General features: G+C 43.3%; 1 protein-coding gene across 1 annotated transcript in view; it reads left to right on the top strand.

Moving 5' to 3' along the window:
* LOC120985569 (TRPM8 channel-associated factor homolog) overlaps positions 1-22,265 on the top strand; it is a 34,863-nt gene that overhangs the window by 1,970 nt on the left and 10,628 nt on the right. Inside the window, exons 3-6 of the mRNA XM_040413587.1 lie at positions 806-900; positions 2,047-2,260; positions 9,732-9,971; positions 13,354-13,688. Coding sequence (XP_040269521.1) covers positions 806-900; positions 2,047-2,260; positions 9,732-9,971; positions 13,354-13,688 — 884 coding nt within the window. The remainder of the gene's footprint in view (positions 1-805; positions 901-2,046; positions 2,261-9,731; positions 9,972-13,353; positions 13,689-22,265) is intronic.

Genomic DNA, 22,265 nt, shown 5'->3' on the forward strand with positions numbered 1-22,265 from the left:
AATCAGGGTCCAGGTATGAACTCAAGATTTTAAAAAGGGTATTTCCAGTGTATTGTTGCTCACAACAGAGACAACAACATCCTCTTTTCCCCTTCACCTTCAATTATACTTATTTTGACAGTATTTTACATATACTACCTTATACAACTTCAAATCTTCTTCTTTTGACACAACCTTCCAGTTATATGATAAAATGCTGCCATTTGTAGCTTCCACTAGGTGGAGCTCATTGTATATCTGTAAACATTTTTACAGCTTCCATTGACAGACAGAATCTTTTTAATTGAATTCTTTTGCCTGAACTGATTAGAAGGAGGTTTCTGGCTACCAGGAATCCCATCTAAGTGTGCCCTTGCGGCCAGCCCTTTGTTCTGCATCCTGGAACCTGTCAGTACATATTATGCCCCTAAACCTCCACTGCTGCCTATTTTATAAGCTTATCTTTAGCCAAAATATTTGGGGGTCTTCTTGCTTTCACTCTTATAAAACAGTTATGCCTCCAGCCTTATTTATACCGAGAGGTAAATTGGGACACATGTGAACATGATTTTTTGCATGTGGCTGGAAAGACTGACTCTTCTCCTTGCGTTTTTACAACCAAAGACCAGCAGGTATAATTTTAGTTTATGAATCTATTGGTTACTGGCTTTACTTCACCTAATGATGGAGAATACAAGTCATACACATATTATACTTTTGGTTTTGTGAAGTCAGATACAGGTACTACAGATAACAATTAGTCCTAAAACCAATGTGATACCAGTGCACAAGATACACAATATTAACACTTATGATATGCTTTCAGGTGGTGATGTATGGAGAAGTACGGGACTCTACTTGCCCCCTAACAAAAAAGCAACACTTTTATTTCCAAAACAAGCTGTTGGGAAAGGTCTCCAGGTAACTCTTTAAAATTTCTGCAACACCCTGAGGCAATAAATTAAGAGATGATGAATATAATTACATGTATTATAATGGAAATGACACGACAGTCACATGTAACCCGTCCAGCAGACTGCCCAGCTATTGCCAGACTAGATACCCAAGAGTTAGCAAACTTGCCCTTCAACAACCCTATAACTACATGGTATGGCCTCTGCTTCCTCTTTACCTGGCTTCTAGAGCAAACATTGCTAGATACAGTAGATACATTTTGCTCCTTCCCAGAAAAATCTTTAAACAACCTTAAAGGGGTTTTCCGAGATATTTGTACTGGTGATCTATCCTCTGGATAGGTCATCAGTATCAGGTAGGTGTCTGACACCCGGGACCCCAGCCGATCAGTGTTTGCAGTAGCTTTGCTGCCTTCTTTTTGCTCTCCAAGCACAGCGATGTCCATTTTTACAATGGCTGTGCTTGATATTGCAGCTCAACCCCATGGGCTAACCTCCGGTACTCCAGCTGTGGTACAACTACGACTCTGAAGATGTACACTTGGCTTGGCTGTTCTCAGAACTCCATAGAAATGAATTGAACATGCTGGGGGCTGTAGTTTCACCACAGCTGGAGTGCCAGAGGTTAGCCATCACTGGCCTAGGCCATGTGATTGATGAACGTAAAATCCCATGGCCTAGGGAAAGCTGCGAGAAGGCTGCATTGCTACTACGAGTGCCTTCTCAAACAGCTGATTAGGGTGGCGTCCTGGGTGTTGGACCCCCATCGATCAGATACTGATGACCTATCCAGAGGAAAAAGTCATCAGTAAAAATATGTCGGAATACCCTTTTAAGCCTCATATATGAGAATTACATAGTTTTAAGTGAGTTTTCCTATAATAGAAATCACTCAATTACTTATGATTACTCTGGGTGCATACTGTGCCTCTGTATGGCTCTGTATATATATATATATATATATATATATATATATATATGTCATATGTATTTATATGTCAACACATAGGATTTTTCTCATACTCACACTGAATACTTGAGAAGAAATATTGCAATATGGAGATATTCTGTCCCATCTTAATTCTACAGATCTACATGCTTTGTGCATGTGGCATTCCTAGGTATATAAGGCCTTAAAATCTTGCTATTACAGGTACAAGTTGGCTGTCAATCTGATGACCTCGGTGCAGCAGCAGAGTTGTGTCGTGCTCCAGTGGTTGTACATAGAAAGAATGTTGTTCACGAGAAGGTTGTGATATCCTGTGTCTGGGGAGGACTTCTTTATGTTATTGTAAAGGGGAAGAGTCAGCTAGGGATTGTTACAATGATGGCACATGGAGCAGAGCCAGCTCCAACATTTACAAAAGGTGAGTATAGACATTTCTCCTTAATCAATGTATCTACATGAAATGAGTGTACTCTTCCTCTTTACAGATAAAAAGACAATAATGAACAATAGACCAGAAAACAGATGTACACTTGTACAGGCTCTGTTGGGTCCTTATGTTTAGGTTGCACCTAAGATGGCTGACGGTTATTGCCCAAACCTTTTATCCCACTATAGTTTTAATGGAGGCTACTCACTACCAAAGCATGCAGCTTGCCCACCTTCAGCTGCAATCCTGTAGCTTGCATGGCAGCAACACTTGCAGTTTTAGCAGAGTGGGGCACTTATTTTTTTTTTATACGTCCTACTATTATTTACTTAACAGCACAGAATTCAACTTGCAAGTTAACTCCTCTATCTATACTCTTTCTGGTGCCACTCCACTTGCTCTGTTTGCTACTTGCTGGAGAAGGATTCTACAGATGCTAATCCTTTTCTACAGCCACAAGCCTTGCTTCCAACTCTTATAGCACATGCACATGCTTGTCTATTATTGTCTTTGACCAGGCCCACATTGTGCCTGCATGAGGTATCCAGAAGAGCAATATCTAATAACTCGGTCCAAAGCTAAAGTCCTCTACATCAACATTGTAAAGTTCAAAGTCTGATGTCCAAGTAGAGATGTCATCTCAGCAGATGTTTTCCACCCCAGATGCTTCTCCAAATGAAGGTTGCAGAACTCACTTCTTCAACATCACATCTCTGCAGCCACTTCATTTAAAGCAGGTTACTTTGGTTTTTGTCGCTTGTCAGGCCCTTTGTCTGGAAACTCCTCTATGCCTCCGGCTTAGTTCATTGCTTGCAAGGTGGCTTCAAGCCACAGGCCTCACTCACCTCCTGCTTACAGCCTTTATTTACAGTCTATGGTCCTGCAGAGTGAATGCACAGGGAACAGAATCGATAGAGATCTCATTTACATTTAGACCTACACATATATGTACAGATTGCATCAATAAGGGCATACCAAGAGTCTTTTACATGAGCTTGAACATATGAGGTTCGCTTCCCTTAAAGGCTATGGACATTTCTGAAGCAATTTTTTATGATTGCACTTTACATATTTTTGGCTAAAAATCATTTTTTCAATTAATCTTTATTAAAAATGTGCATCTGTTTTTGAGCTACATGGGTTAAAAATCAGTCTGTTTTTCAAAGTATCACTTCACAGTCCCGTCAGCTGATGGCTCATGTGAAGCCTTATCTTTAATCTCCGGACCTCAAAAACACTAATTTAATCCATATTCTTAAAAGATTGATAAGAGTTTAGCTATTACCATTTCTCAAAAACTGAAAATTTTTATTAAAGACCAATTGAAAAAATGATTTTTAGCCAAAAATGAGTAAAATCCAGTCATAAAAAATTGCCTCAAAGGTGTCCATAACCTTTAAATACTTTTCAATAACACCTATACAATCTACTGTGACACTTTATGCCACACACCAGCCCAAAAGGGTAGGCTCAGGGATGGAGAGAGTATAGAAGAGTGGCAACCGAGGCAATGAGGCTGGTTGTGCTACTCACGGAGGCTAACCCTGGTGCCATTGATCTACCGGGCTGCACGGGCAATGAATTGAGGGGTGCACCCTTTGTTCTTTCAGGACCTGGGCTTGGGGCTCCTGCCTGGTGGCAACTGGCATATTCTTGATGGTGGATAGTTGGCAGGGTGCAAGGCAAGAGAACAGGTGTAGGGGCCGGTGGGTGGTGGAGACAGAGACCAGACCCGCATGGTTAGCACAAATAAAGTCTCTCTTTAATAAATATATGATGAGGTTGCCAGTGGAGAAGATAGCAGTGGTATCTGAAGCAAGGAGGGTGTCCTCACAGTGGCTAATCCTTCTTCAGCTCTTCCTTAGGCCACTCGGGAAGTGGGTGGAGGGTCGCATCCCTTCTTCTCCTTGGGGCACACCCTGGACTTTTGGGGGCCCAGTTGCAGGGTGCAGCCATAGATTCGATGGCCAGTTAATCTCATAAGTGTGGTGCGAGCCAGGAGCAATAAACCCAGACCACGGGCAGTAAAGTCTATTGCTATAAATATGTCTTTACCTTACTGTCTCAGTCCATCCACAGCCTTTTTTAATGGTTCTCAGCCTTCTGTAAATATTCAGTACTTTCTTCTCTCAGGGGATAATCTTTGCAAAGGTGCTTTTCTGGCAGTCTTCCACACTCAGGAATGGTATTTTCCCGGATAAATTCTGTCTTGGCCTACTTTTCAGCAGCACACACAAAACAGGCCTTGTCTCTCACTTGTTCAGTAGCAGACTCTCTACCAACTAACCAGGAAATAATGTGACCAGTGCACTACCCGGCAACTGTAACTAACGGCTGCCATTTAAAACCATTTCCTATCTATAACAAGGCTTTTGGGATACATAGTTCACAAATCATCTTAGTAAACATTTTAACAGCTTTTAAAGTGTAAAGCATGGTATTAACCCTTCAGCAGTGAGCCAGCGGGTCAAAGTGCAAAATTTCAGCAGTAAGCACAGTTTTCAAATATTTCACAAAGCAGTAATTGTTATGGATCAGCGAGTGTGGACCCACTGTGTAGACCAACCAGTTTGACTTAGAGCTAACCCTAAGGGCATTATAATTTTTGCCCCTTAACCTCTGTACACGGATCTTGACTTCACTGTGGGGAAGCAACAAGGCCACTACCCTCTGGGATAGTCCCTATGTGTGGTTTTCAGTTAACCAATGGGGTCAGGTACTCTGGTGCAAGTACCAGGAGTTCAGGATGCAGAAAACAAACCAAAACCACAGGCACTTAGACAGCTGTTTTGGTAACTTGGGAGTCCTGGCTGTGCACTAACACAAAGACACAGGTTAAAGGGATTCTGTCATCAGGTTTGGGGCTATAGAGATACGGACATGCACGGCTAGATCGCCGCTAGCATGTCCGCAATATATGTGTCCTATAGGGCTGTGTGGTTTTAATTTCTTTAAAAAAGAAATTATATAGATATGCAAATGAGTGTTGAATGTGTCCAAGGGGCTGCACTAACCTTACTTGTGCCCAGCCGTGCCCAGCCACGCCCGCCTGTGAAGGAGCCCAGCACCGCCTATGTCTCCTCCTTTCATCAACGATACATTGCCGCAATCTCGCGATGCGCGAGCTCGCGCATGCGCAGTGCCGGTATAGTGTTCCTTCCCTGTGCTGGCATCAGCCTCAGGGAAAGAACTGCACATGCGCGAGCTCGCACATCGCGAGATTACAGCTATGTATTGTTGATGAAAGGAGGAGACATAGGCGGTGCTGGGCTCCTTCACTGGTGGGCGTGGCTGGGCACGGCTGGGCACAAGTAAGGTTAGTGCAGCCCCTTGGACACATTCAACACTCATTTGCATATCTATAAAATCCTTTTTTAAAGAAATTAAAATCACACAGCCCTATAGGACACATATATTGCGGACATGCTAGCGGCGATCTAGCCGTGCATGTCCGTATCTCTATAGCCCCAACAGAATCCCTTTAAAGCTTGCAGGCAGAGTGGTGAGCAGAGTCATGCAGGGCTAACAGGTTGGGTAATGGGCAGGAAAATGGATAATACAGACAAACTAGGTAAACAGAACTTGACATTGAAAACTAGAGGTACTGGAACACATGGGAGGAGCAAGTAAACACTGAAGAACACACAGGAATACAGGTGGGGGATAATGCAGAGATACTGCAGGCAGGACCCAAGAGAATAGCTGAAGCATCAAGGGATCAAGCAAGTCATAGTCTAAACACAGTCCAAGGTCAAGGCAGGCTGAGTACATGCATTTTGGGTAGGCTGCCTTATATACCAAGGACCAAGGAAACCTCAGCTGTTGGCTAGGGAAGGATTTGCAGATGTGCACACTGGCTCATTAAGAGGCCTTCTAAGTCTCTCTAGGTGTATCATGCAACCTCCCAAAATGCCCACAGATGTACAAACTCTCAAACTTTCTTGAGTTTCCAACTGCAGGGTGCAGTCCTTAAATGGGTGGCCAGAAGCAATTAATCCAAACCATAGGCAGTAAAGCCCAAAACTAGAGGTGGGACGAATCCAATTTTTTTAGAATCCGAATCCGAAAAGGTTCTCGAATCTCTCGAATCTTTCGAATCTCGAATCCTACGAATCCTGTACATAAGAATTGTGTGAACGGTGTAAGAAACAAAGTGATCCAAACTCAATATTCTTTTAGTATGAAAAAAATAAAGAGTCCTTAATTTTTTAACAAAGTATTCAGATTTGGATTAAAAAAAAAAAATGGAAATACAGGGTAATACAGCGCACATACCTCTTACATCCAGTGACGTCTCTTTGACGTAGATGTTCTCTTTCCTCATCTTCTCCTTTCAGACCTTCAGATCAGACCTCTAGTTTTCAGCCATTTTTCGTCTCTGCAGTTTGACAAAAAAAAAATCTTAGTTTACTACTTTTCCATCATTTTCACATCTTTTGGACAAATCATCCTAGCACAATACTGTGCCGCTGTGCTCCCCAATAAAATACTGCAGAAACAGATAAACCCCCTGATAATAGTAGTACCACACAGAGCCCCCCCATATAAAATACCCCTTCTTTGTGGCCTCAGTAGATGCCCCCATAGTGTCCCCCAATAATGTGCCAGTAAAAAGGGACCCCCATAATGCCCCCAATAATGTGCCAGTAAGTGTCCCCATAGATGCCCCCCCATGTGGCAGTATCAAGTGCCTCTCTCCTCCCCCCCATGTGCCAGTATCATAGTGCCATCTCCCCCCCATGTGCCAGTATCAAGTGCCTCTCTCCTTCCCACCCACCTCCCCATGTGCCAGTATCATAGTGCCATCTCCCCCCCAATGTGCCAGTATCAAGTGCCTCTCTCCTTCCCACCCCCCCACCCCATGTGCCAGTATCATAGTGCCAACCCCCCCATGTGCCAGTATCATAGTGCCATCTCCCCCCAATGTGCCAGTATCATAGTGCCATCTCCCCCCCTCCCAATGTGCAAGTGTCATAGTGCCATCTCCCCCCTCCCAATGTGCCAGTATCATAGTGCCATCTCCCCCCCTCCCAATGTGCCAGTATCAAGTGCCTCTCTCCTTCCTATCCTTTCCACCCCCCACCCACAGTAACAGTCCGGTATTAAAAAAAAACAAAAAAAACACTTCTACTTACCTCCATATCAGCGATGCAGGCCTCTTCCGGTCTGTGTCCCGCGCTACCGGTACTGTAGACTCTGTCATAGCTTTGATAGCCAGTGCACATCCATACACATGACAGCTGCCCCAGCACACTCAGCTCTGCTATATCTCTATATGACAGCTGCCCCAGCACACTCAGCACTACTACATCTATACACATAACAGCTGCCCCAGCACACCCAGCTCTACTACATCTATACACATGACAGCTGACAAACACACTCAGCTCTGCTATATCGCTATATATGATAGCTGCCCCAGCATACCCAGATCTGCTACATATATACACACATAACAGCTACCCCAGCACACCCAGCTCTGCTACATCTATACACATGACAGCTGCCCCAGCAGACTCAGCTTTGCTATATCTTTATATATCTATCTACTGTATAGTAATACTTACAGATATATAGATATAGCAGAGCTGAGTGTGCAGGGGCAGCTGTCATGTGTATAGATGTAGCAGAACTGAGTGTGCTGGGGCAGCTGTCATATATAGAGATATAGTAGAGTTGAGTGTGCTGGGGCAGCTGCCATGTGTATAGATGTAGCAGGGCTGGGTGTGCTGAGACAGATATCATATATAGAGATATAGCAGATCTGAGTATGCTGGTGCAGCTGTCATATATATATAGAGATATAGCAGAGCTGAGTGTGCTGGGGCAGCTGTCATATATAGAGATACAGTAGAGCTGAGTGTGCTGGGGCAGCTGTCATGTGTATAGATGTAGCAGAGCTGGGTGTGCTGGGCAGCTACCATATATAGAGATATAGCAGAGCTGAGTGTGCTGGAGAAGCTGTCATATAGAGATATAGCAGAGCTGGGGGTGTTGTGGCAGCTGTCATGTGTATAGATGTACACTGGCTATAACAGCTATAACAGAGTCTACAGTAGAAGTCTCATATTTTTTCAGTCAGTAGCTATACAGCTCTTATAGCTGTGTGGGCAAGTGCCTTGCCTCTGATACAGAAGGTTGTGGGTTTGAGTCCCAGCAGACACTCATCTCCCTCTCTTGCTGCAGCACAGGCAAGGCATCTGTATCGCTGTCCTGAGGACAGTGATACAGAGGACTATGCCTGGGATTCGTCCGATTCGAGTTTTGTAAATGAGGTCGGGATTCGAGTCCACGAATCCTTCGAATCCAGCAAGATTCGAGGGATTTGTGGATTCGACGGATTCGTCGTCCCACCTCTATCCAAAACCATAAAACCTTAAAGGGGTTTTCTCATCATAGACAATGGGGGCATATCGCTAAGATATGCTCCCATTGTCTTATAGGTGTGGGTGCCAATGCTGGGACCCGCACCTATATTGAGAACGGAGCCCCGCAAGATGGTGGCTGGAGGACTCCGGTCTGGCCACCACCAAGCCGGCTCCCTATAGAAGTAAATGGGAGCGCACCACGCATGACCGGCCACCGCTCCTATTCATTTCTATGGGCTCGACGGAAATAGCTGGCTCGGCTATTTTCGCCGGCACCATAGAAAATAAATGGAGGACGTCTGCGCGTGCGCAGTGCTCCCTCCTTCACTTTCGGGGCTCCATTCTCATTATTGGTGCAGGTCCCAGCGGTGGGACCCGCACCTATAAGACAATGGGGGCATATCCTAGCTATATGCTGCCATTGTCTGTCATGAGACAACCCCTTTAAGCTTTGAAGTCCATGCACTTTATGGTCCTCAACCATCTGTATAAATGTAATGCTTCTTTCTTAAAATGTTTTTCCTAATTAAAGTTGTTTTTCCTGGCAGTTTTCACTCTCAGGGATGGTTCACCCTGAAGAAGAGCACACCTGACTTGCGAGGAACTCCTTACACTACTCTAGCTATGGGAAATGGGACCGGCCTACTACCAGGCAACTGGTTACCAAGGCTGACAGATTAACTATGTCCTCCTATATACAGCCTTGCTAAATCACAGTTAGAATTACAATAACCTTTTTAAAATAGCAAACATGTACAGTATATAACAGAATTAACCCTTTACCATTGACTGATAACTGGATTTAGACCATCCCATTCTCTTTTAAAGCAATTTTTATATGCTTAGTAGTTGGGACCCACACCTATCAGACATTGGGGGCATATCCTAGCGATATGCCCCCAATGTCTGAGGTGAGACAACCCCTTTAAGTGTGTATTTTTACACTGAGATTAGTATGCTCTTTCAGCATAAGGGAATATTCCAACCATAAAACTCTTCTCAATTTTTTATTTGGTACGGTGCCATACATGCATTATATAAATCTGTATTTCCTAATATTCTTATATAATTGTATCAATGTGTCTTGTCACCAGGACAAACTAAGGTTTCTTCGTGGCTGGATACATTACGCACCTCAACATCTCCTTGGGCTGAGCTTATTACAGAGAATATTATCCTGACTGTCCCTACTGATAAAGTCCGCTCACTAGAGGATCCTGAATCGCTTATGTCTTTATGGGATAACATCATGTCAACAGTAGCTGATCTGGCATCTATCCCAAAGAAACTGCCTCGTCCAGAAAGAATTGTGGCCGATGTTCAGATCTCAGCAGGTAAGGATGGACTATTCATCCCATCCAGATCCAGGCCATGAGGTATCTGAACGCCTTCTTCACCTAGTAAAAATGATAAGCAAGATACAGACAGTTCTAGACTTGTGTTAGTTATTGTTAATGTTGTCCAGGATCTTAAGAAACAGATAATGGTATAAAATAAAGAAACAACCTATACTGACTATTAAATCCTATGCTGATCCAGCAGCTGGTGGTCCCTGTAGTTCCTTGGCAATGACGTCACGTAAATCATTTATGTAACCTCTGCAGCAAATCACTTCAGCAGTAATGTGAATGATATACGTGACGTCATTACTACAGGACCATCAGGGAACAACGGAGCAGTGGGGGGTTTAATGGGTGTGTATAAGCAATTTCTTTATTTTAATGCATTTTCTGCATTACCTCAAGCTTTTTAAAATCCTGGGAAACAAATTTAAAAAGAACCCGTCACCATGAAAGGCAATGCAATCTGCAGGCAGCACGTTATAGAGTAAGAGGAGCTGAGCAGATCGAGATCTAGTTTTGCAGGAACAGATTCAGGAAAACCTATAATTTATGCATTTATATCTCTGCTCTTTCAATGCACAGGAGCCATGTGGGAGGTCCTACTTAGTGATTGACAGCTAACTGCATGACTAAACATACAGGGAAGGCTGTCAGTTACTAGGTAGGACCTCCCACATGACTCCTATGCATTGAAAGAGCAGAGGTTTAATTGTATGTTTAAATGTATAAGTTTTACAGAATCTTTTCCCATAACTATGTATCAATCTGCTCAGCTCCTCCTGCTCTATAACACTCTGACTGCAGATTGGAGGTTCCCTTTAATTTAAAATATAAGGCATTAACATACACATAATGGGGGGCAGATTGTAAACAGAGAGATTGAAGATTGATTGAATTTGTTTTTATGTTAGAAATGTTTGCCATATAAAAAAACCAATTTAAAATGACAAAATAAATTAAATTAAATTTTAAATTGGCTTTTTTTTTATTGTCATACGTATTTCTTATGCCTTAATTAGTTCTTATTCTGAACTATTTGATTACTACCTTTTATAATAAGATTTTGTTATAAAACATTTATAAATCTCAATAAAAATTATGTTAAATAAAAAAGCCAATTTAGCAATGTAAAGTTTTTAAAGATTTAGGCTGTTTGTCTGCTGTACCCCCTGAACATCATCCAATAAATTTGGTGCCACATCTATTAGTCACATGACAGAGGTGCACAGCAGGTAAGTGGGTCAGATTTAGAATTTTAATTTGACTTTGGACTACTGAGGACTACCTGCCTTTTCCTATGTTGATCTTACAGTCAGACCATGTGTCATCTACCATGATGTTCTCGCCCCACCACCACCCTCATAAAGGCTTTGAGCAGGGCCCAACTGTGTTTAAAGCCCTGGCCCACAAACCAACCCACATACTATATAGTTCCTCCCACACACCATATCATGGAAAATAGTGGCAGGGGATGCATGCTGCAGTAAATTTTGCTTTATTTGGTCAAACACCTCACCATCAACACATGAAGTAAAATAAAAGTGGAACGTAAAAACCACCCATCCTACAGTCAAGGATAGATGTAACCTTCCTATTAGCCACAAATAAATCAAAGCACCAGCAGCCAGTGGATTACCTTAAAGGGGTTTTCTGACATTTTTGAACTGATGACCTGTCTTCTGAATTGGTCATCAGTATATGATCGGTGGGACCCCCACTGATCAGCTGTTTGAGAAGACACCAGCACTCCTGTGAGCACCGCAGCCTTATTGCAGCTTATAAGTACAGCGCAGTCCATTTGATAGCGTCTTTGCTTGGTATTACAGCTCAGCCCTATTCACTTCAATGGTGCTGAGCTGCACCTAGGCCATGTGACCGATGAACATGATGTCACATGTCCTAGGAAAAGCTGTGAGAAGGCTGCAGTGCTACTGAGAGAAACAGTGCCTTCTCAAACAGCTGATCGGTGGGGGTACCGGGTGTCAGATCCCAGCAATCAGATACTGTTTAAACAATTCAGAAAACCCCTTTAAACCTTTCAAGACCACAATAGAAGCGCTCATTTGTAATTAATAGTGAGTGTCCATCCTTGTGAATCCCGAGCATTGTAATAAAATTAAAAAAAATCCCGGCCCGACAGTTTTTTTATTTACGTCCCAAAAAAGAGGACATATGGTCACGCTACTTTAATAAAGTAGTACTATTATCTTACATCAGGCCTGTTAACCCGTTAGTGACCAGCTTGTTTTTGGCCTTGGTGACTATAAGAGCTATACATTTTTTCCCACCATTTTTTCCACCATATGATGGCTTGTTTTTTGCAAGACAAGTTGTAGTTTTTAATTGCACCATTTTGGGGTATACATAACTTACTGATTAACTTTTATTAGTTATTTCTGGGGGAAGGGTGGAGATGGGGAAAAAAACAGCAATACTGCCAGGGAGCACCCCTTCTAAACTACATAGATGCTGTGATCGCTATTGAACGGCCTGGATCGGTGCTTCTGCCGATACGTACCATAGGAGCAGAAGCCCCGCTGTCATGAGAGAGCCAGGCTCCTGCTCTTCACTGCACGGGAGAACCATGTAGGGCTTAGACTTAGGCCATAAAAAGGCAGTGGCCTAGCCTATGGCCTGTTAATAACTTCTGTAAAAAAGGCATATTGACGGTCAGTAATGGCTTAAGGTAATAACATTTTCCTGTCGGCTTAAGGATGGCTGTCGGCTTAAGGACTTTTGCTAAAGGTAGGGCTGACCTGGTGTTGTGGCCCACATCTCACCTCCTAAGACCCCAGATTCATATCCATATTAGAGACAATTGGAGGTGGAGGCAGCTATTGATAACCACCATAGAGGCAGAGCTTCTGGGGAGGTATTTTGTGCTGCACTGGGATATAACTGACTCTTTAGACTTTTAAGTTTTTCTTCCAGGGCTACTTTAAGTTTCCAGTCCGCCCCTGACAGAGACATATCAAAACTTTTTACCAGTGGGGTCCGAGTGCTGAGATCCCCACGATCCTTGCTGCAGGATACGGAATCAAAATGGGCCACAGACTTGCTATTGAGCCTAACTCTTGCAGCCAGGAGAGAGGGCGATATACGTGCACTTCTTTCTCCCTGTTCTTGAGATGGGTCGGGATCTCAGCAGTCAGACCCCACCAATCAAAACTCTGATATATCTTTATGACATATCTAACCTTTTCTGAAAAATCAGTGACACTTTACTATTAGAAGAAGTCTTCAGAAGTCTTTCAAGGATAGTGTTTGCTTAAACAAACAAGTAACAACAAAATGGGGATTTTTCCTTTAATGATTCTTTTATCAGGCCAACCTTGCATCCTTTATATTATCTAATCTTTTTCTGTTGCTATAGGTTGGATGCATGCTGGATACCCAATAATGTGTCATTTGCCAACAGCATCTACTTTAGTAAGTGTTGCAGAAATAAAGAAAGGTCTGTGGGGGCCTATACATGAGCTTGGTCACAACCAGCAGAGAGGAGTTTGGGAATTCCCTCCTCACACCACAGAAGCCACCTGTAACCTGTGGTCAGTATATGTGCATGAAACCGTACTGGGGATCCCGAGAGATAACGCTCATCCTGCTCTCAAGCCAGGAGACAGAGAAAAAATAATCAAACAGTATCTAAAGAATGGAGCCAAACTTAATGAGTGGAGCGTGTGGACAGCGCTTGAGACTTATCTTCAGGTACTATACACTAATAAAGTATATTATTTTTAGTCAACCCATTTCCTAGTGCCTTACTACTATATATTTATTTCCTGCTGCTAGTTTTTATGACTCTTTCTTAATTAGCGCCAATATATTCGGCAATGCAGTACAGAAATTATCACTCAAATAAATAATTGTCCCCAACAGGGCATCAGACAACCAAGCCTATTCAATGGAATTTAATTAACCTAAAAGTGTTGATTTCGAAAGTTAATCTGTTTTCCCTTGGTCCTAACAGCAGCACAATAATAGGGGTATTTTTAATGAATCAAATTAATCACTAAATTAAATAGAGATCCCTGCACCTATACAAGGATATCTAGCCCTTCTACTTTGTGTTTATTATAAAAAAGGTTGGCAAGCTTGTGCTGTTGTTAGGAATAAATAAAAACAGATTAACTCTACACTTACATACTAACCAGAAGCACATTAATGGGGAATTCACATGAAGTATCCTCATCAGGAGTGTCCTCCTATGTGGTAGAACTTAAAATCAACTGCCTGAGAACCATCTTCTCTAAGAACCGGAAATTCAACATACAGTGCAAGCTTCAAGCTGCACACCAACACACCAGCAGGATCTTATTTTAATCAGCCCAAGAGGTGGGCACTACTCTGACTCTAACAAAATTAGGTGGATCAAGGTTCAGAACAAAGTAAGCCAGTCTAATAGCAACTATCTACCTAGGGTAGGTATGGCGGCTCTGAAGCTTTTTGGGCAAATTTATTATCCCCCCTACACCTGTTTTTGGTGTAGAAAAGTCTCAAAACACCCAGATTTGCAACTTTTCTAGTCACAATTGCCATTTTACACCACCCTTGCCTCAGGATGTGTACGGGACTGTTAAAGCTGCTCTCAATGCATTATTTTACTAACTGTGGTATGCGAACTATTGTAGGAAAGCGCAAGGGACCATCATTGACGGAAGATATGTGTCACCGAGGTTCCTGGCCACGGTGAGGTAAGAGCCGGTAATTTTAAGTGTCAGCGGCAGCTAGTGCTGACTGACACTATTGGTTATTTAGTGTGGCTGTAAAGCTGATCCGGGCCAGCTCCAACTGAGAGCAGCCAAAGTGCAGGGTGGGTGGCTGTTCCCCACGTTCCAGGCCAGGTTTTGGTTATTGATATAAAACCCAGCCAGCAGTCTCAGCTGTGTGTGGATTATCCTCCGTCTGACAGTGGAGCTTTTCCAGTCTCTGTGTTGGGTCCTGAGAGTTTGGGCCGGGATTAAGGTCTGCTATCTTGTTTGGATGAAAGCACGTGGACTTCTGTTTCACCCAAATACTTTTTGTTGTCCTTATGTGTGAATAAAACACTGAACTGTTTAAGTTAAAGACTTTGTCGTTGCCTCTATACTGTGTCCGCAATCCTGTCTACCAGAGCAAATCCCCACAACTGGTGGAGGATGCGGGCAAACGCAGTGAGGCAGGCCTGAAGGCCAAAAATTTTTAGTTTTTCCCCGGAACAAGTGCATGTCCTACATTAAGCCGGCAAGGTTACGACCAGTGTCCCCTGACAAAATGGAGGCAGTCAAGAAAGCCCTTGTGGAGGCTAACTTGCAGCAGCGGGAGGCTAACAAGCAGCAACAAAAAACTAACCAGCTGCTTTTACAACATGTAATGGCACTGCAAGGAGCGTCCCAGAACGTCCACGATGCCCGGAAAGCTGTCCGCGCGGCGATTCCTAAGATGACCCCCTCGGATGACGTTGAGAACTATCTGCTGGTCGTTGAAAAGGTGGCCATGAGGGAAATGTTACCCCGAGACCAGTGGGCTGAGGTCGTCGCTCCGTTCCTGGTGTCTGGTCCCCAGCAAGTATTTTTGATCTCCCTGATGATCAAGCAGCCGACTACCCGACAGTAAAAGGTGATATCCTTGCGAGACTCGGGGTGAATGTATTGGTCCAGGCCCAGCATGTGCATCAGTGGGAATTTAACCCAGCTGAACCCGCCAGACCACATAATTATGATCTGCTGCACCGATTGCAAAAATGGCTGCAGCCTGACATATTGACTCCCACTGCCATGTTGAATCGGCTGTTGGCGGATGTGTTTTGGAGGGCTTTGCAGTACCCTCTCCAGCACTGGATTGGCCAGGTGTCTCCGGATAATGCCTTGGAGATGGTCGACCTGGTGGAGCGCTACGAGGCCACCAGAAATCTGCAGGGGGGTTCTTTTGGGAGGGGGCCAGTCAAACCCCGGAAATCTCCACTCCAAACCTGGCTGCTGGTGCCAGCCAAACCCACCCGGAACGTACCTGCAGGTGGTGTCACGAGCCTGGACATATAAAAGCTGACTGTCCCCATCGGAGTGAACCCATGGAAGCCAACTATGGCTACAGCCTCTCATTGTATGCCAGGAAGTTGTGTGCCACAGGTACCGCTGAGACTGTAGACAATAGTCAACTGTGCCAGGTGGAAGTGAGGGACACTCTGGCGGTGGCACTGCTGGATTCAGGGAGCCTGGTGTCCCTGGTAAGAGCTGCCCTGGTGCGGCCCGCCGAGTATACTGGCCTGAAAAGTCGGCGTTGTCTGCATTCATGGGGACTTAAAGGACTATCCCACCGCCCTGGTCTCTCTGTCAGCAGTGGCCGGCAGGTGGACGCATGAGGTGGCCGTCGCCACAAAGTTACCGTATGAGTTAATAATTGGGAGAGACTTCCGGCACTATGGCCGAATACGAAAGTTACTTATACCAGAAGACAGATGTAACCCTAGCAGAGTGGCCCCGCTCAGGGGGGAGACCAGAACCCTGGGAACCTGAGTCAGAAGGGCCAGCAGTAGGGGTGACCGCCACTTCGGTGGAAAAGGGGGAGACAACCCCGCTAAGTGTAATGGTGGAAGACGTGGAGGACTTGCCGCTGGGTCCTGAGCTGGCAGACTTCAATGTCTCTGGGGATAATTTTGGTACAGCACAGCACCAGGACCCGAGCCTGGGAAAATGTGGTAATAGTTGAGGGTGAGCCGCAACAATCGGGGGCCGAGTCTATGTTCCCCCGTTTTGTGTTTTAACAGGAGATGCTGTACCGGATAAATCAACTACGGGGTGAACATATTGAACAGCTGGTGGTGCCCAAGGCGTATCGCAAGCTCATGTTGGAGTTACCCGACCAACACGTTCTTGGGGGACACCGGATTCTACAGCGGTTCTACTGGCCCAGTGTGTTCAGAGAGGTGGAAGAGTATTGCCCAACCTGCCAGATAACCAGCCCCCAACCACATTTCCATAGTCCCCTGGTCCCTCTCCCGATAATTATTTTTTTTTTATAATCTTTATTTGTAAATTCATAATACAATCCCTTCAATAAACAAAAAAGAAAGGAATATATAATAAATCTAGTTTATCATAGCCCCTTGGTACCCCTATCCCACCCAGACCACCCTGTCAACCCGTGTTTGCGATGCGTCTCTGGTAGGGGGAGGGGGAAATGGAGGGGCGGGGAAAGGAAGAAAGAAAAAGGAAGCAACTGGAAAATTTCTTAAAAGTTCAGGCTCCCTCTATTCCCTAAAACCTCCAGGGTAGCCAAATCCTCCTCCACTTATCCTCATTTTTTCTTTGCTTATATAAAATGCTTTCATATCTTTTGACTTTATTCACTACATTAACACACATCTTTACATTAGGGGAGTTCCTAGAGAACCACAATTTTGTAATCATTAAGCGAGCCAGAAGGATGACTCTAATAAGAAGTGTTTTGATATCTTGAGTACAGTTAACCTCCGAAAAATCATTCAACAAACAGCATTGTGGGATCAATGGGATCAATACCCCCAAATTGTGCTCTATAAATTCAGAAATTAATCTCCAATAATTACTTATCTCACAACAAAACCCAAAAATGTGTAAGAAGTCCGCGTCAAGGGGGTCACATCTGGGACAATTAGACGTTTCCCTATACCCACATTTATTTAGCCACATCGGAGTAATATATAGCCTGTGCATAATATTAAACTGAACTACAACGTGATTAAAATTATGTGAAACAAATCTTAGGTTTTTAACTATATCCTCCCAATCTAACGTGCCTATATTGAGACATTCCATCCCCCATGCTTTTTGCCCAGGGGAGACTGTCTTATTAAACCATGACCTAACTAATGTCTTATATAATTGTACAATCTTAACCTTACAATTCGGATTCTCTATCATACAGTACCTTCAATCATTGTGCAAGGTTCAATTATCAGTCATGCTTTTTCCCTAACCCTACCCAATACTGACCGTAACTGAAAATATCTAAACCAACTTAGAGTACTTAAATTACATCTTTGTACAAGGTGGAGTAGGGGAAGAATATCCCCCCCTTCCACCACCTGTGTAACATATAAGATATTATTAATTTTTCCAGAAGAGATCACCTGATATTTCCAGGAGATTTTTTAAATAAACATTATGCCAAAGAGGGGTACAGGAAACTGACCCCTTAATCCCCAACCAAGTTCTGACAGAGGTCCAGGATTTAGAAAAAAGCATTCTATTCATCCTATACCCCTGTTTCCCAATGGTTAGTTGACCAGATTCTAGCAGGGTAAATATATTGTCATATGGGGAACCCTCCACCAGTGACCTACAAAGAGAGCTTTTTTTCCCACTCACTCCACAAACATAATTGTGCAGCAATGAAAAAGCCCTTGAAGTATGGAACATTTAAACCTCCACACTCCAGTGGCTTATACATATACTCCAGTTTTAACTCTTACTCTCTTCCTTCCCCAAATTAGATCATTGACAAGTCTCTCCATCAATTTGAAGAAGTTGTGGGCAATCCAAATAGGTGAATTTCTTATTACATATAGCAGTTGAGGTACGATTACCATTTTAACCAACGAGATTCTGTCCGCTCTAGATAGAGGAAGCCTATTCCAGATTGTAATCTTAGATATTATCTTGGAGATCACTGGAAAGATATTAAGCTGTGTATATTCTTCAACTCTAGGGGAGATTCTTACACCCAGATACCTAAATAGTTTCGAAACCTTGGGCATATTCTGAGATCCCTCACTGGACAATTCAAAATTATCCAATAACATCAGATTGGTTTTGGACCAATTAGTATCAAAGCCAGAATCTTCCCCAAATGAGCTAACTGCTTGGATTATTCTTGGCAAAGTCTCATTGGTATGATCTATAAAAAATAGGACATCATCTGCGTATAAAGATATACGTGTTTCTCCCCCTAATACCTCAAACCCTTTAATTAGGTTGTCCTGTCTCACCCTGACAGCTAAAGGTTCAATATACACTCACCTAAAGAATTATTAGGAACACCTGTTCTATTTCTCATTAATGCAATTATCTAGTCAACCAATCACATGGCAGTTGCTTCAATGCATTTAGGGGTGTGGTCCTGGTCAAGACAATCTCCTGAACTCCAAACTGAATGTCAGAATGGGAAAGAAAGGTGATTTAAGCAATTTTGAGCGTGGCATGGTTGTTGGTGCCAGACAGGCCGGTCTGAGTATTTCACAATCTGCTCAGTTACTGAGATTTTCACGCACATCCATTTCTAGGGTTTACAAAAAATGGTGTGAAAAGGGAAAAACATCCAGTATGCGGCAGTCCTGTGGGCAAAAATGCCTTGTGGATGCTAGAGGTCAGAGGAGAATGGGCCGACTGATTCAAGCTGATAGAAGAGCAACGTTGACTAAAATAACCACTCGTTACAACCGAGGTACGCAGCAAAGCATTTGTGAAGCCACAACACGCACAACCTTGAGGCGGATGGGCTACAACAGCAGAAGACCCCACCAGGTACCACTCATCTCAACTACAAATAGGAAAAAGAGGCTACAATTTGCACGAGCTCACCAAAATTGGACTGTTGAAGACTGGAAAAATGTTGCCTGGTCTGATGAGTCTCGATTTCTGTTGAGACATTCAAATGGTAGAGTCCGAATTTGGCGTAAACAGAATGAGAACATGTATCCAATCCTCTGATGGATACTTCCAGCAGGATAATGCACCATGTCACAAAGCTCAAATCATTTCAAATTGGTTTCTTGAACATGACAATGAGTTCACTGTACTAAAATGGCCCCCACAGTCCCCAGATCTCAACCCAATAGAGCATCTTTGGGATGTGGTGGAACGGGAGCTTTGTGCCCTGGATGTGCATCCCTCAAATCTCCATCAACTGCAAGATGCTATCCTATCAATATGGCCCAACATTTCTAAAGAATGCTATCAGCACCTTGTTGAATCAATGCCACGTAGAATTAAGGCAGTTCTGAAGGCAAAAGGGGGTCCAACACCGTATTAGTATGGTGTTCCTAATAATTCTTTAGGTGAGTGTATATGTCAAATAATAATGGAGAGAGTGGGCAACCCTGCCTAGTACCCCTCGATACACCAAAGGTGTAGGTCAAATTCCTATTAATATTGAATCTTGCCACGGGAGACTTATATAAAAGCCAAATAATACCTATAAAACGATCTCCAAAACCCATCCTTCTTACTCCACCATGTCGAAGGCTGTAGGAGGTCAAATTCCTATTAATATTGAAGCTTGCCACGGGAGATTTATATAAAAGCCGAATAATACCTATAAAACGATCTCCAAAACCCATCCTTCCTACTCCACCATGTCGAAGGCTGTAGACGCATCCAGCGACAAGATGGAGCGGGAACCCTCACCTACCACCTGCATGTTGGCAAACAATCTATGGAGATTGTAGTGGGCGCGCTTATTTGGAATAAACCCATTCTGATCAGGGTGGATAACCGTTGTTATAACTTCAGCAAACCTTGTGGCAAGGACTTTTGACAATAATTTATTGTCAGTGTTCAATAATGATATGGGTCTATAGGACCCCATATCTAACGGGTCTTTACCTTTTTTTGGGATTAATACGATTACTGCTTCTGTCATAGATTCAGGAAGTTTATCATCTCCAAAAGAATCCAGAAAAACTCCCAATAGATATGGCAGAGTAACTTCCCAATACTTCCTATAGAACTCGTAAGGAAGGCCATCTAAGCCAAGTGAGGAACTCCTCACACAGGCCCGGAGAGCATTCTCTAACTCCTGAAGGGTTATATTTCTCTCAAGGGCCTTCCGCTGTTCCTCTGAAATCCTCGGAAGAGTGATCGAGTCTAAACAGACCTCGATCTTCTCTTTAACCTCTTGGGGAGACATGACGTACCGGTACGTCATGATGCCCTGGTACTTAAGGACACATGACATACCGGTACGTCATGTGTATTTCCGATCACCGCCGCGCGGCAGGCGGTATTCAGAACTGGGTGCCTGCTGAAATCAATTAGCAGGAACCCTGGGTCAATGCCGAGGGGGGTCCTGTGACCCCCCCGTATCGGCGATCGCTGCGGATTAACCCCTTCTATGCCGCTGACCGCGGCATAGAAGGGGTTTGTGTCGGGTGAGCGCATTGAGTCCCCGTCTGCTGTGGCGGGGACTCGATGTCTCAGAAGGCAGCCCAATGCCATGCAGAGGCTGCCCAATGCCTTGCACGGCATCGGGAACTACCTTCTACGGGAGCCGAGGAGATCTAGCCTCAGGCTGGGTCTCCTAGGCAACCTGTTAGTGTATGACTCAGTGTCATACACTAACAGGCAATGTTTTACAATACAGATGTATTGTAATGCATTGAAGAGGGGATCAGACCCAAAAAAGTGAACATCAGAAATAAAGTAAAGAAAAAAATAGTTTAAAAAAAATGTTTTTAATAAAAATAATAAAGTTATAAAATTAATAACGTAAAAAAATAAAAACGCCCCTTTCCCCATATTTTATAATTGAAAACAGAAAAAAACACACCACACATATTAGGTAATGACCAGCTCTATAAATGACCGCGTCCGTAATGACCAGCTCTATAAATATATCACATGATCTACACTGTCCGATAAATACCATAAAAAAATATAAAAAAGGTGTAAAAAAAGGCAATTTTTGTCACCTTACATCACAAAAAGTGCAACACCAAGTGATCAAAAGGGCGTATGCCCCCCAAATTAGTACTAACCTAACCGTCACCTCATCACTCAAAAATTAGCCCCTACCTAAGACAATCGCAAAAAAAATTTAAAAACTATATGGAATATGGAGACACTAAAACATAGTTTTTTTTTGTTTCAAAAATGCTGGTGTTGTGTAAAACTTAAGTAAATAAAAGAAGTATACATATTAGGTATCACCGCGTCCGTAAGAACCTGCTCTATAAGATATCACATGACCTAACCCCTCAGATGAACAATGTAAATTTTTTTTTATAAAAACGGTGTAAAAAAAGCCATTTTGTCATCTTACATCACAAAAAGTGTAATAGCAAGCGATCAAAAAGTCATACGCACCCCAAATTAGTGCCCATCAAACCGTCATTTCATTCCGCAAAAAATGAAACCCAACTAAGATAATCGCCCAAAAACGGAAAAAACTATGGCTCTCAGACTATGGAGACACTAAAACATGATTTATTTTTTGTTTCAAAAATGATATTATTGTGTAAAACTTAAATAAATATAAAAAAGTATACATATTAGGTATTTCCGCGTCCGTAATGACCTGCTCTATAAAAATATCACATGACCTAACCCC

The sequence above is a fragment of the Bufo bufo genome, chromosome 1 (assembly GCF_905171765.1).
Source record: "Bufo bufo chromosome 1, aBufBuf1.1, whole genome shotgun sequence".
Taxonomy (NCBI): Eukaryota; Metazoa; Chordata; class Amphibia; order Anura; family Bufonidae; genus Bufo; species Bufo bufo.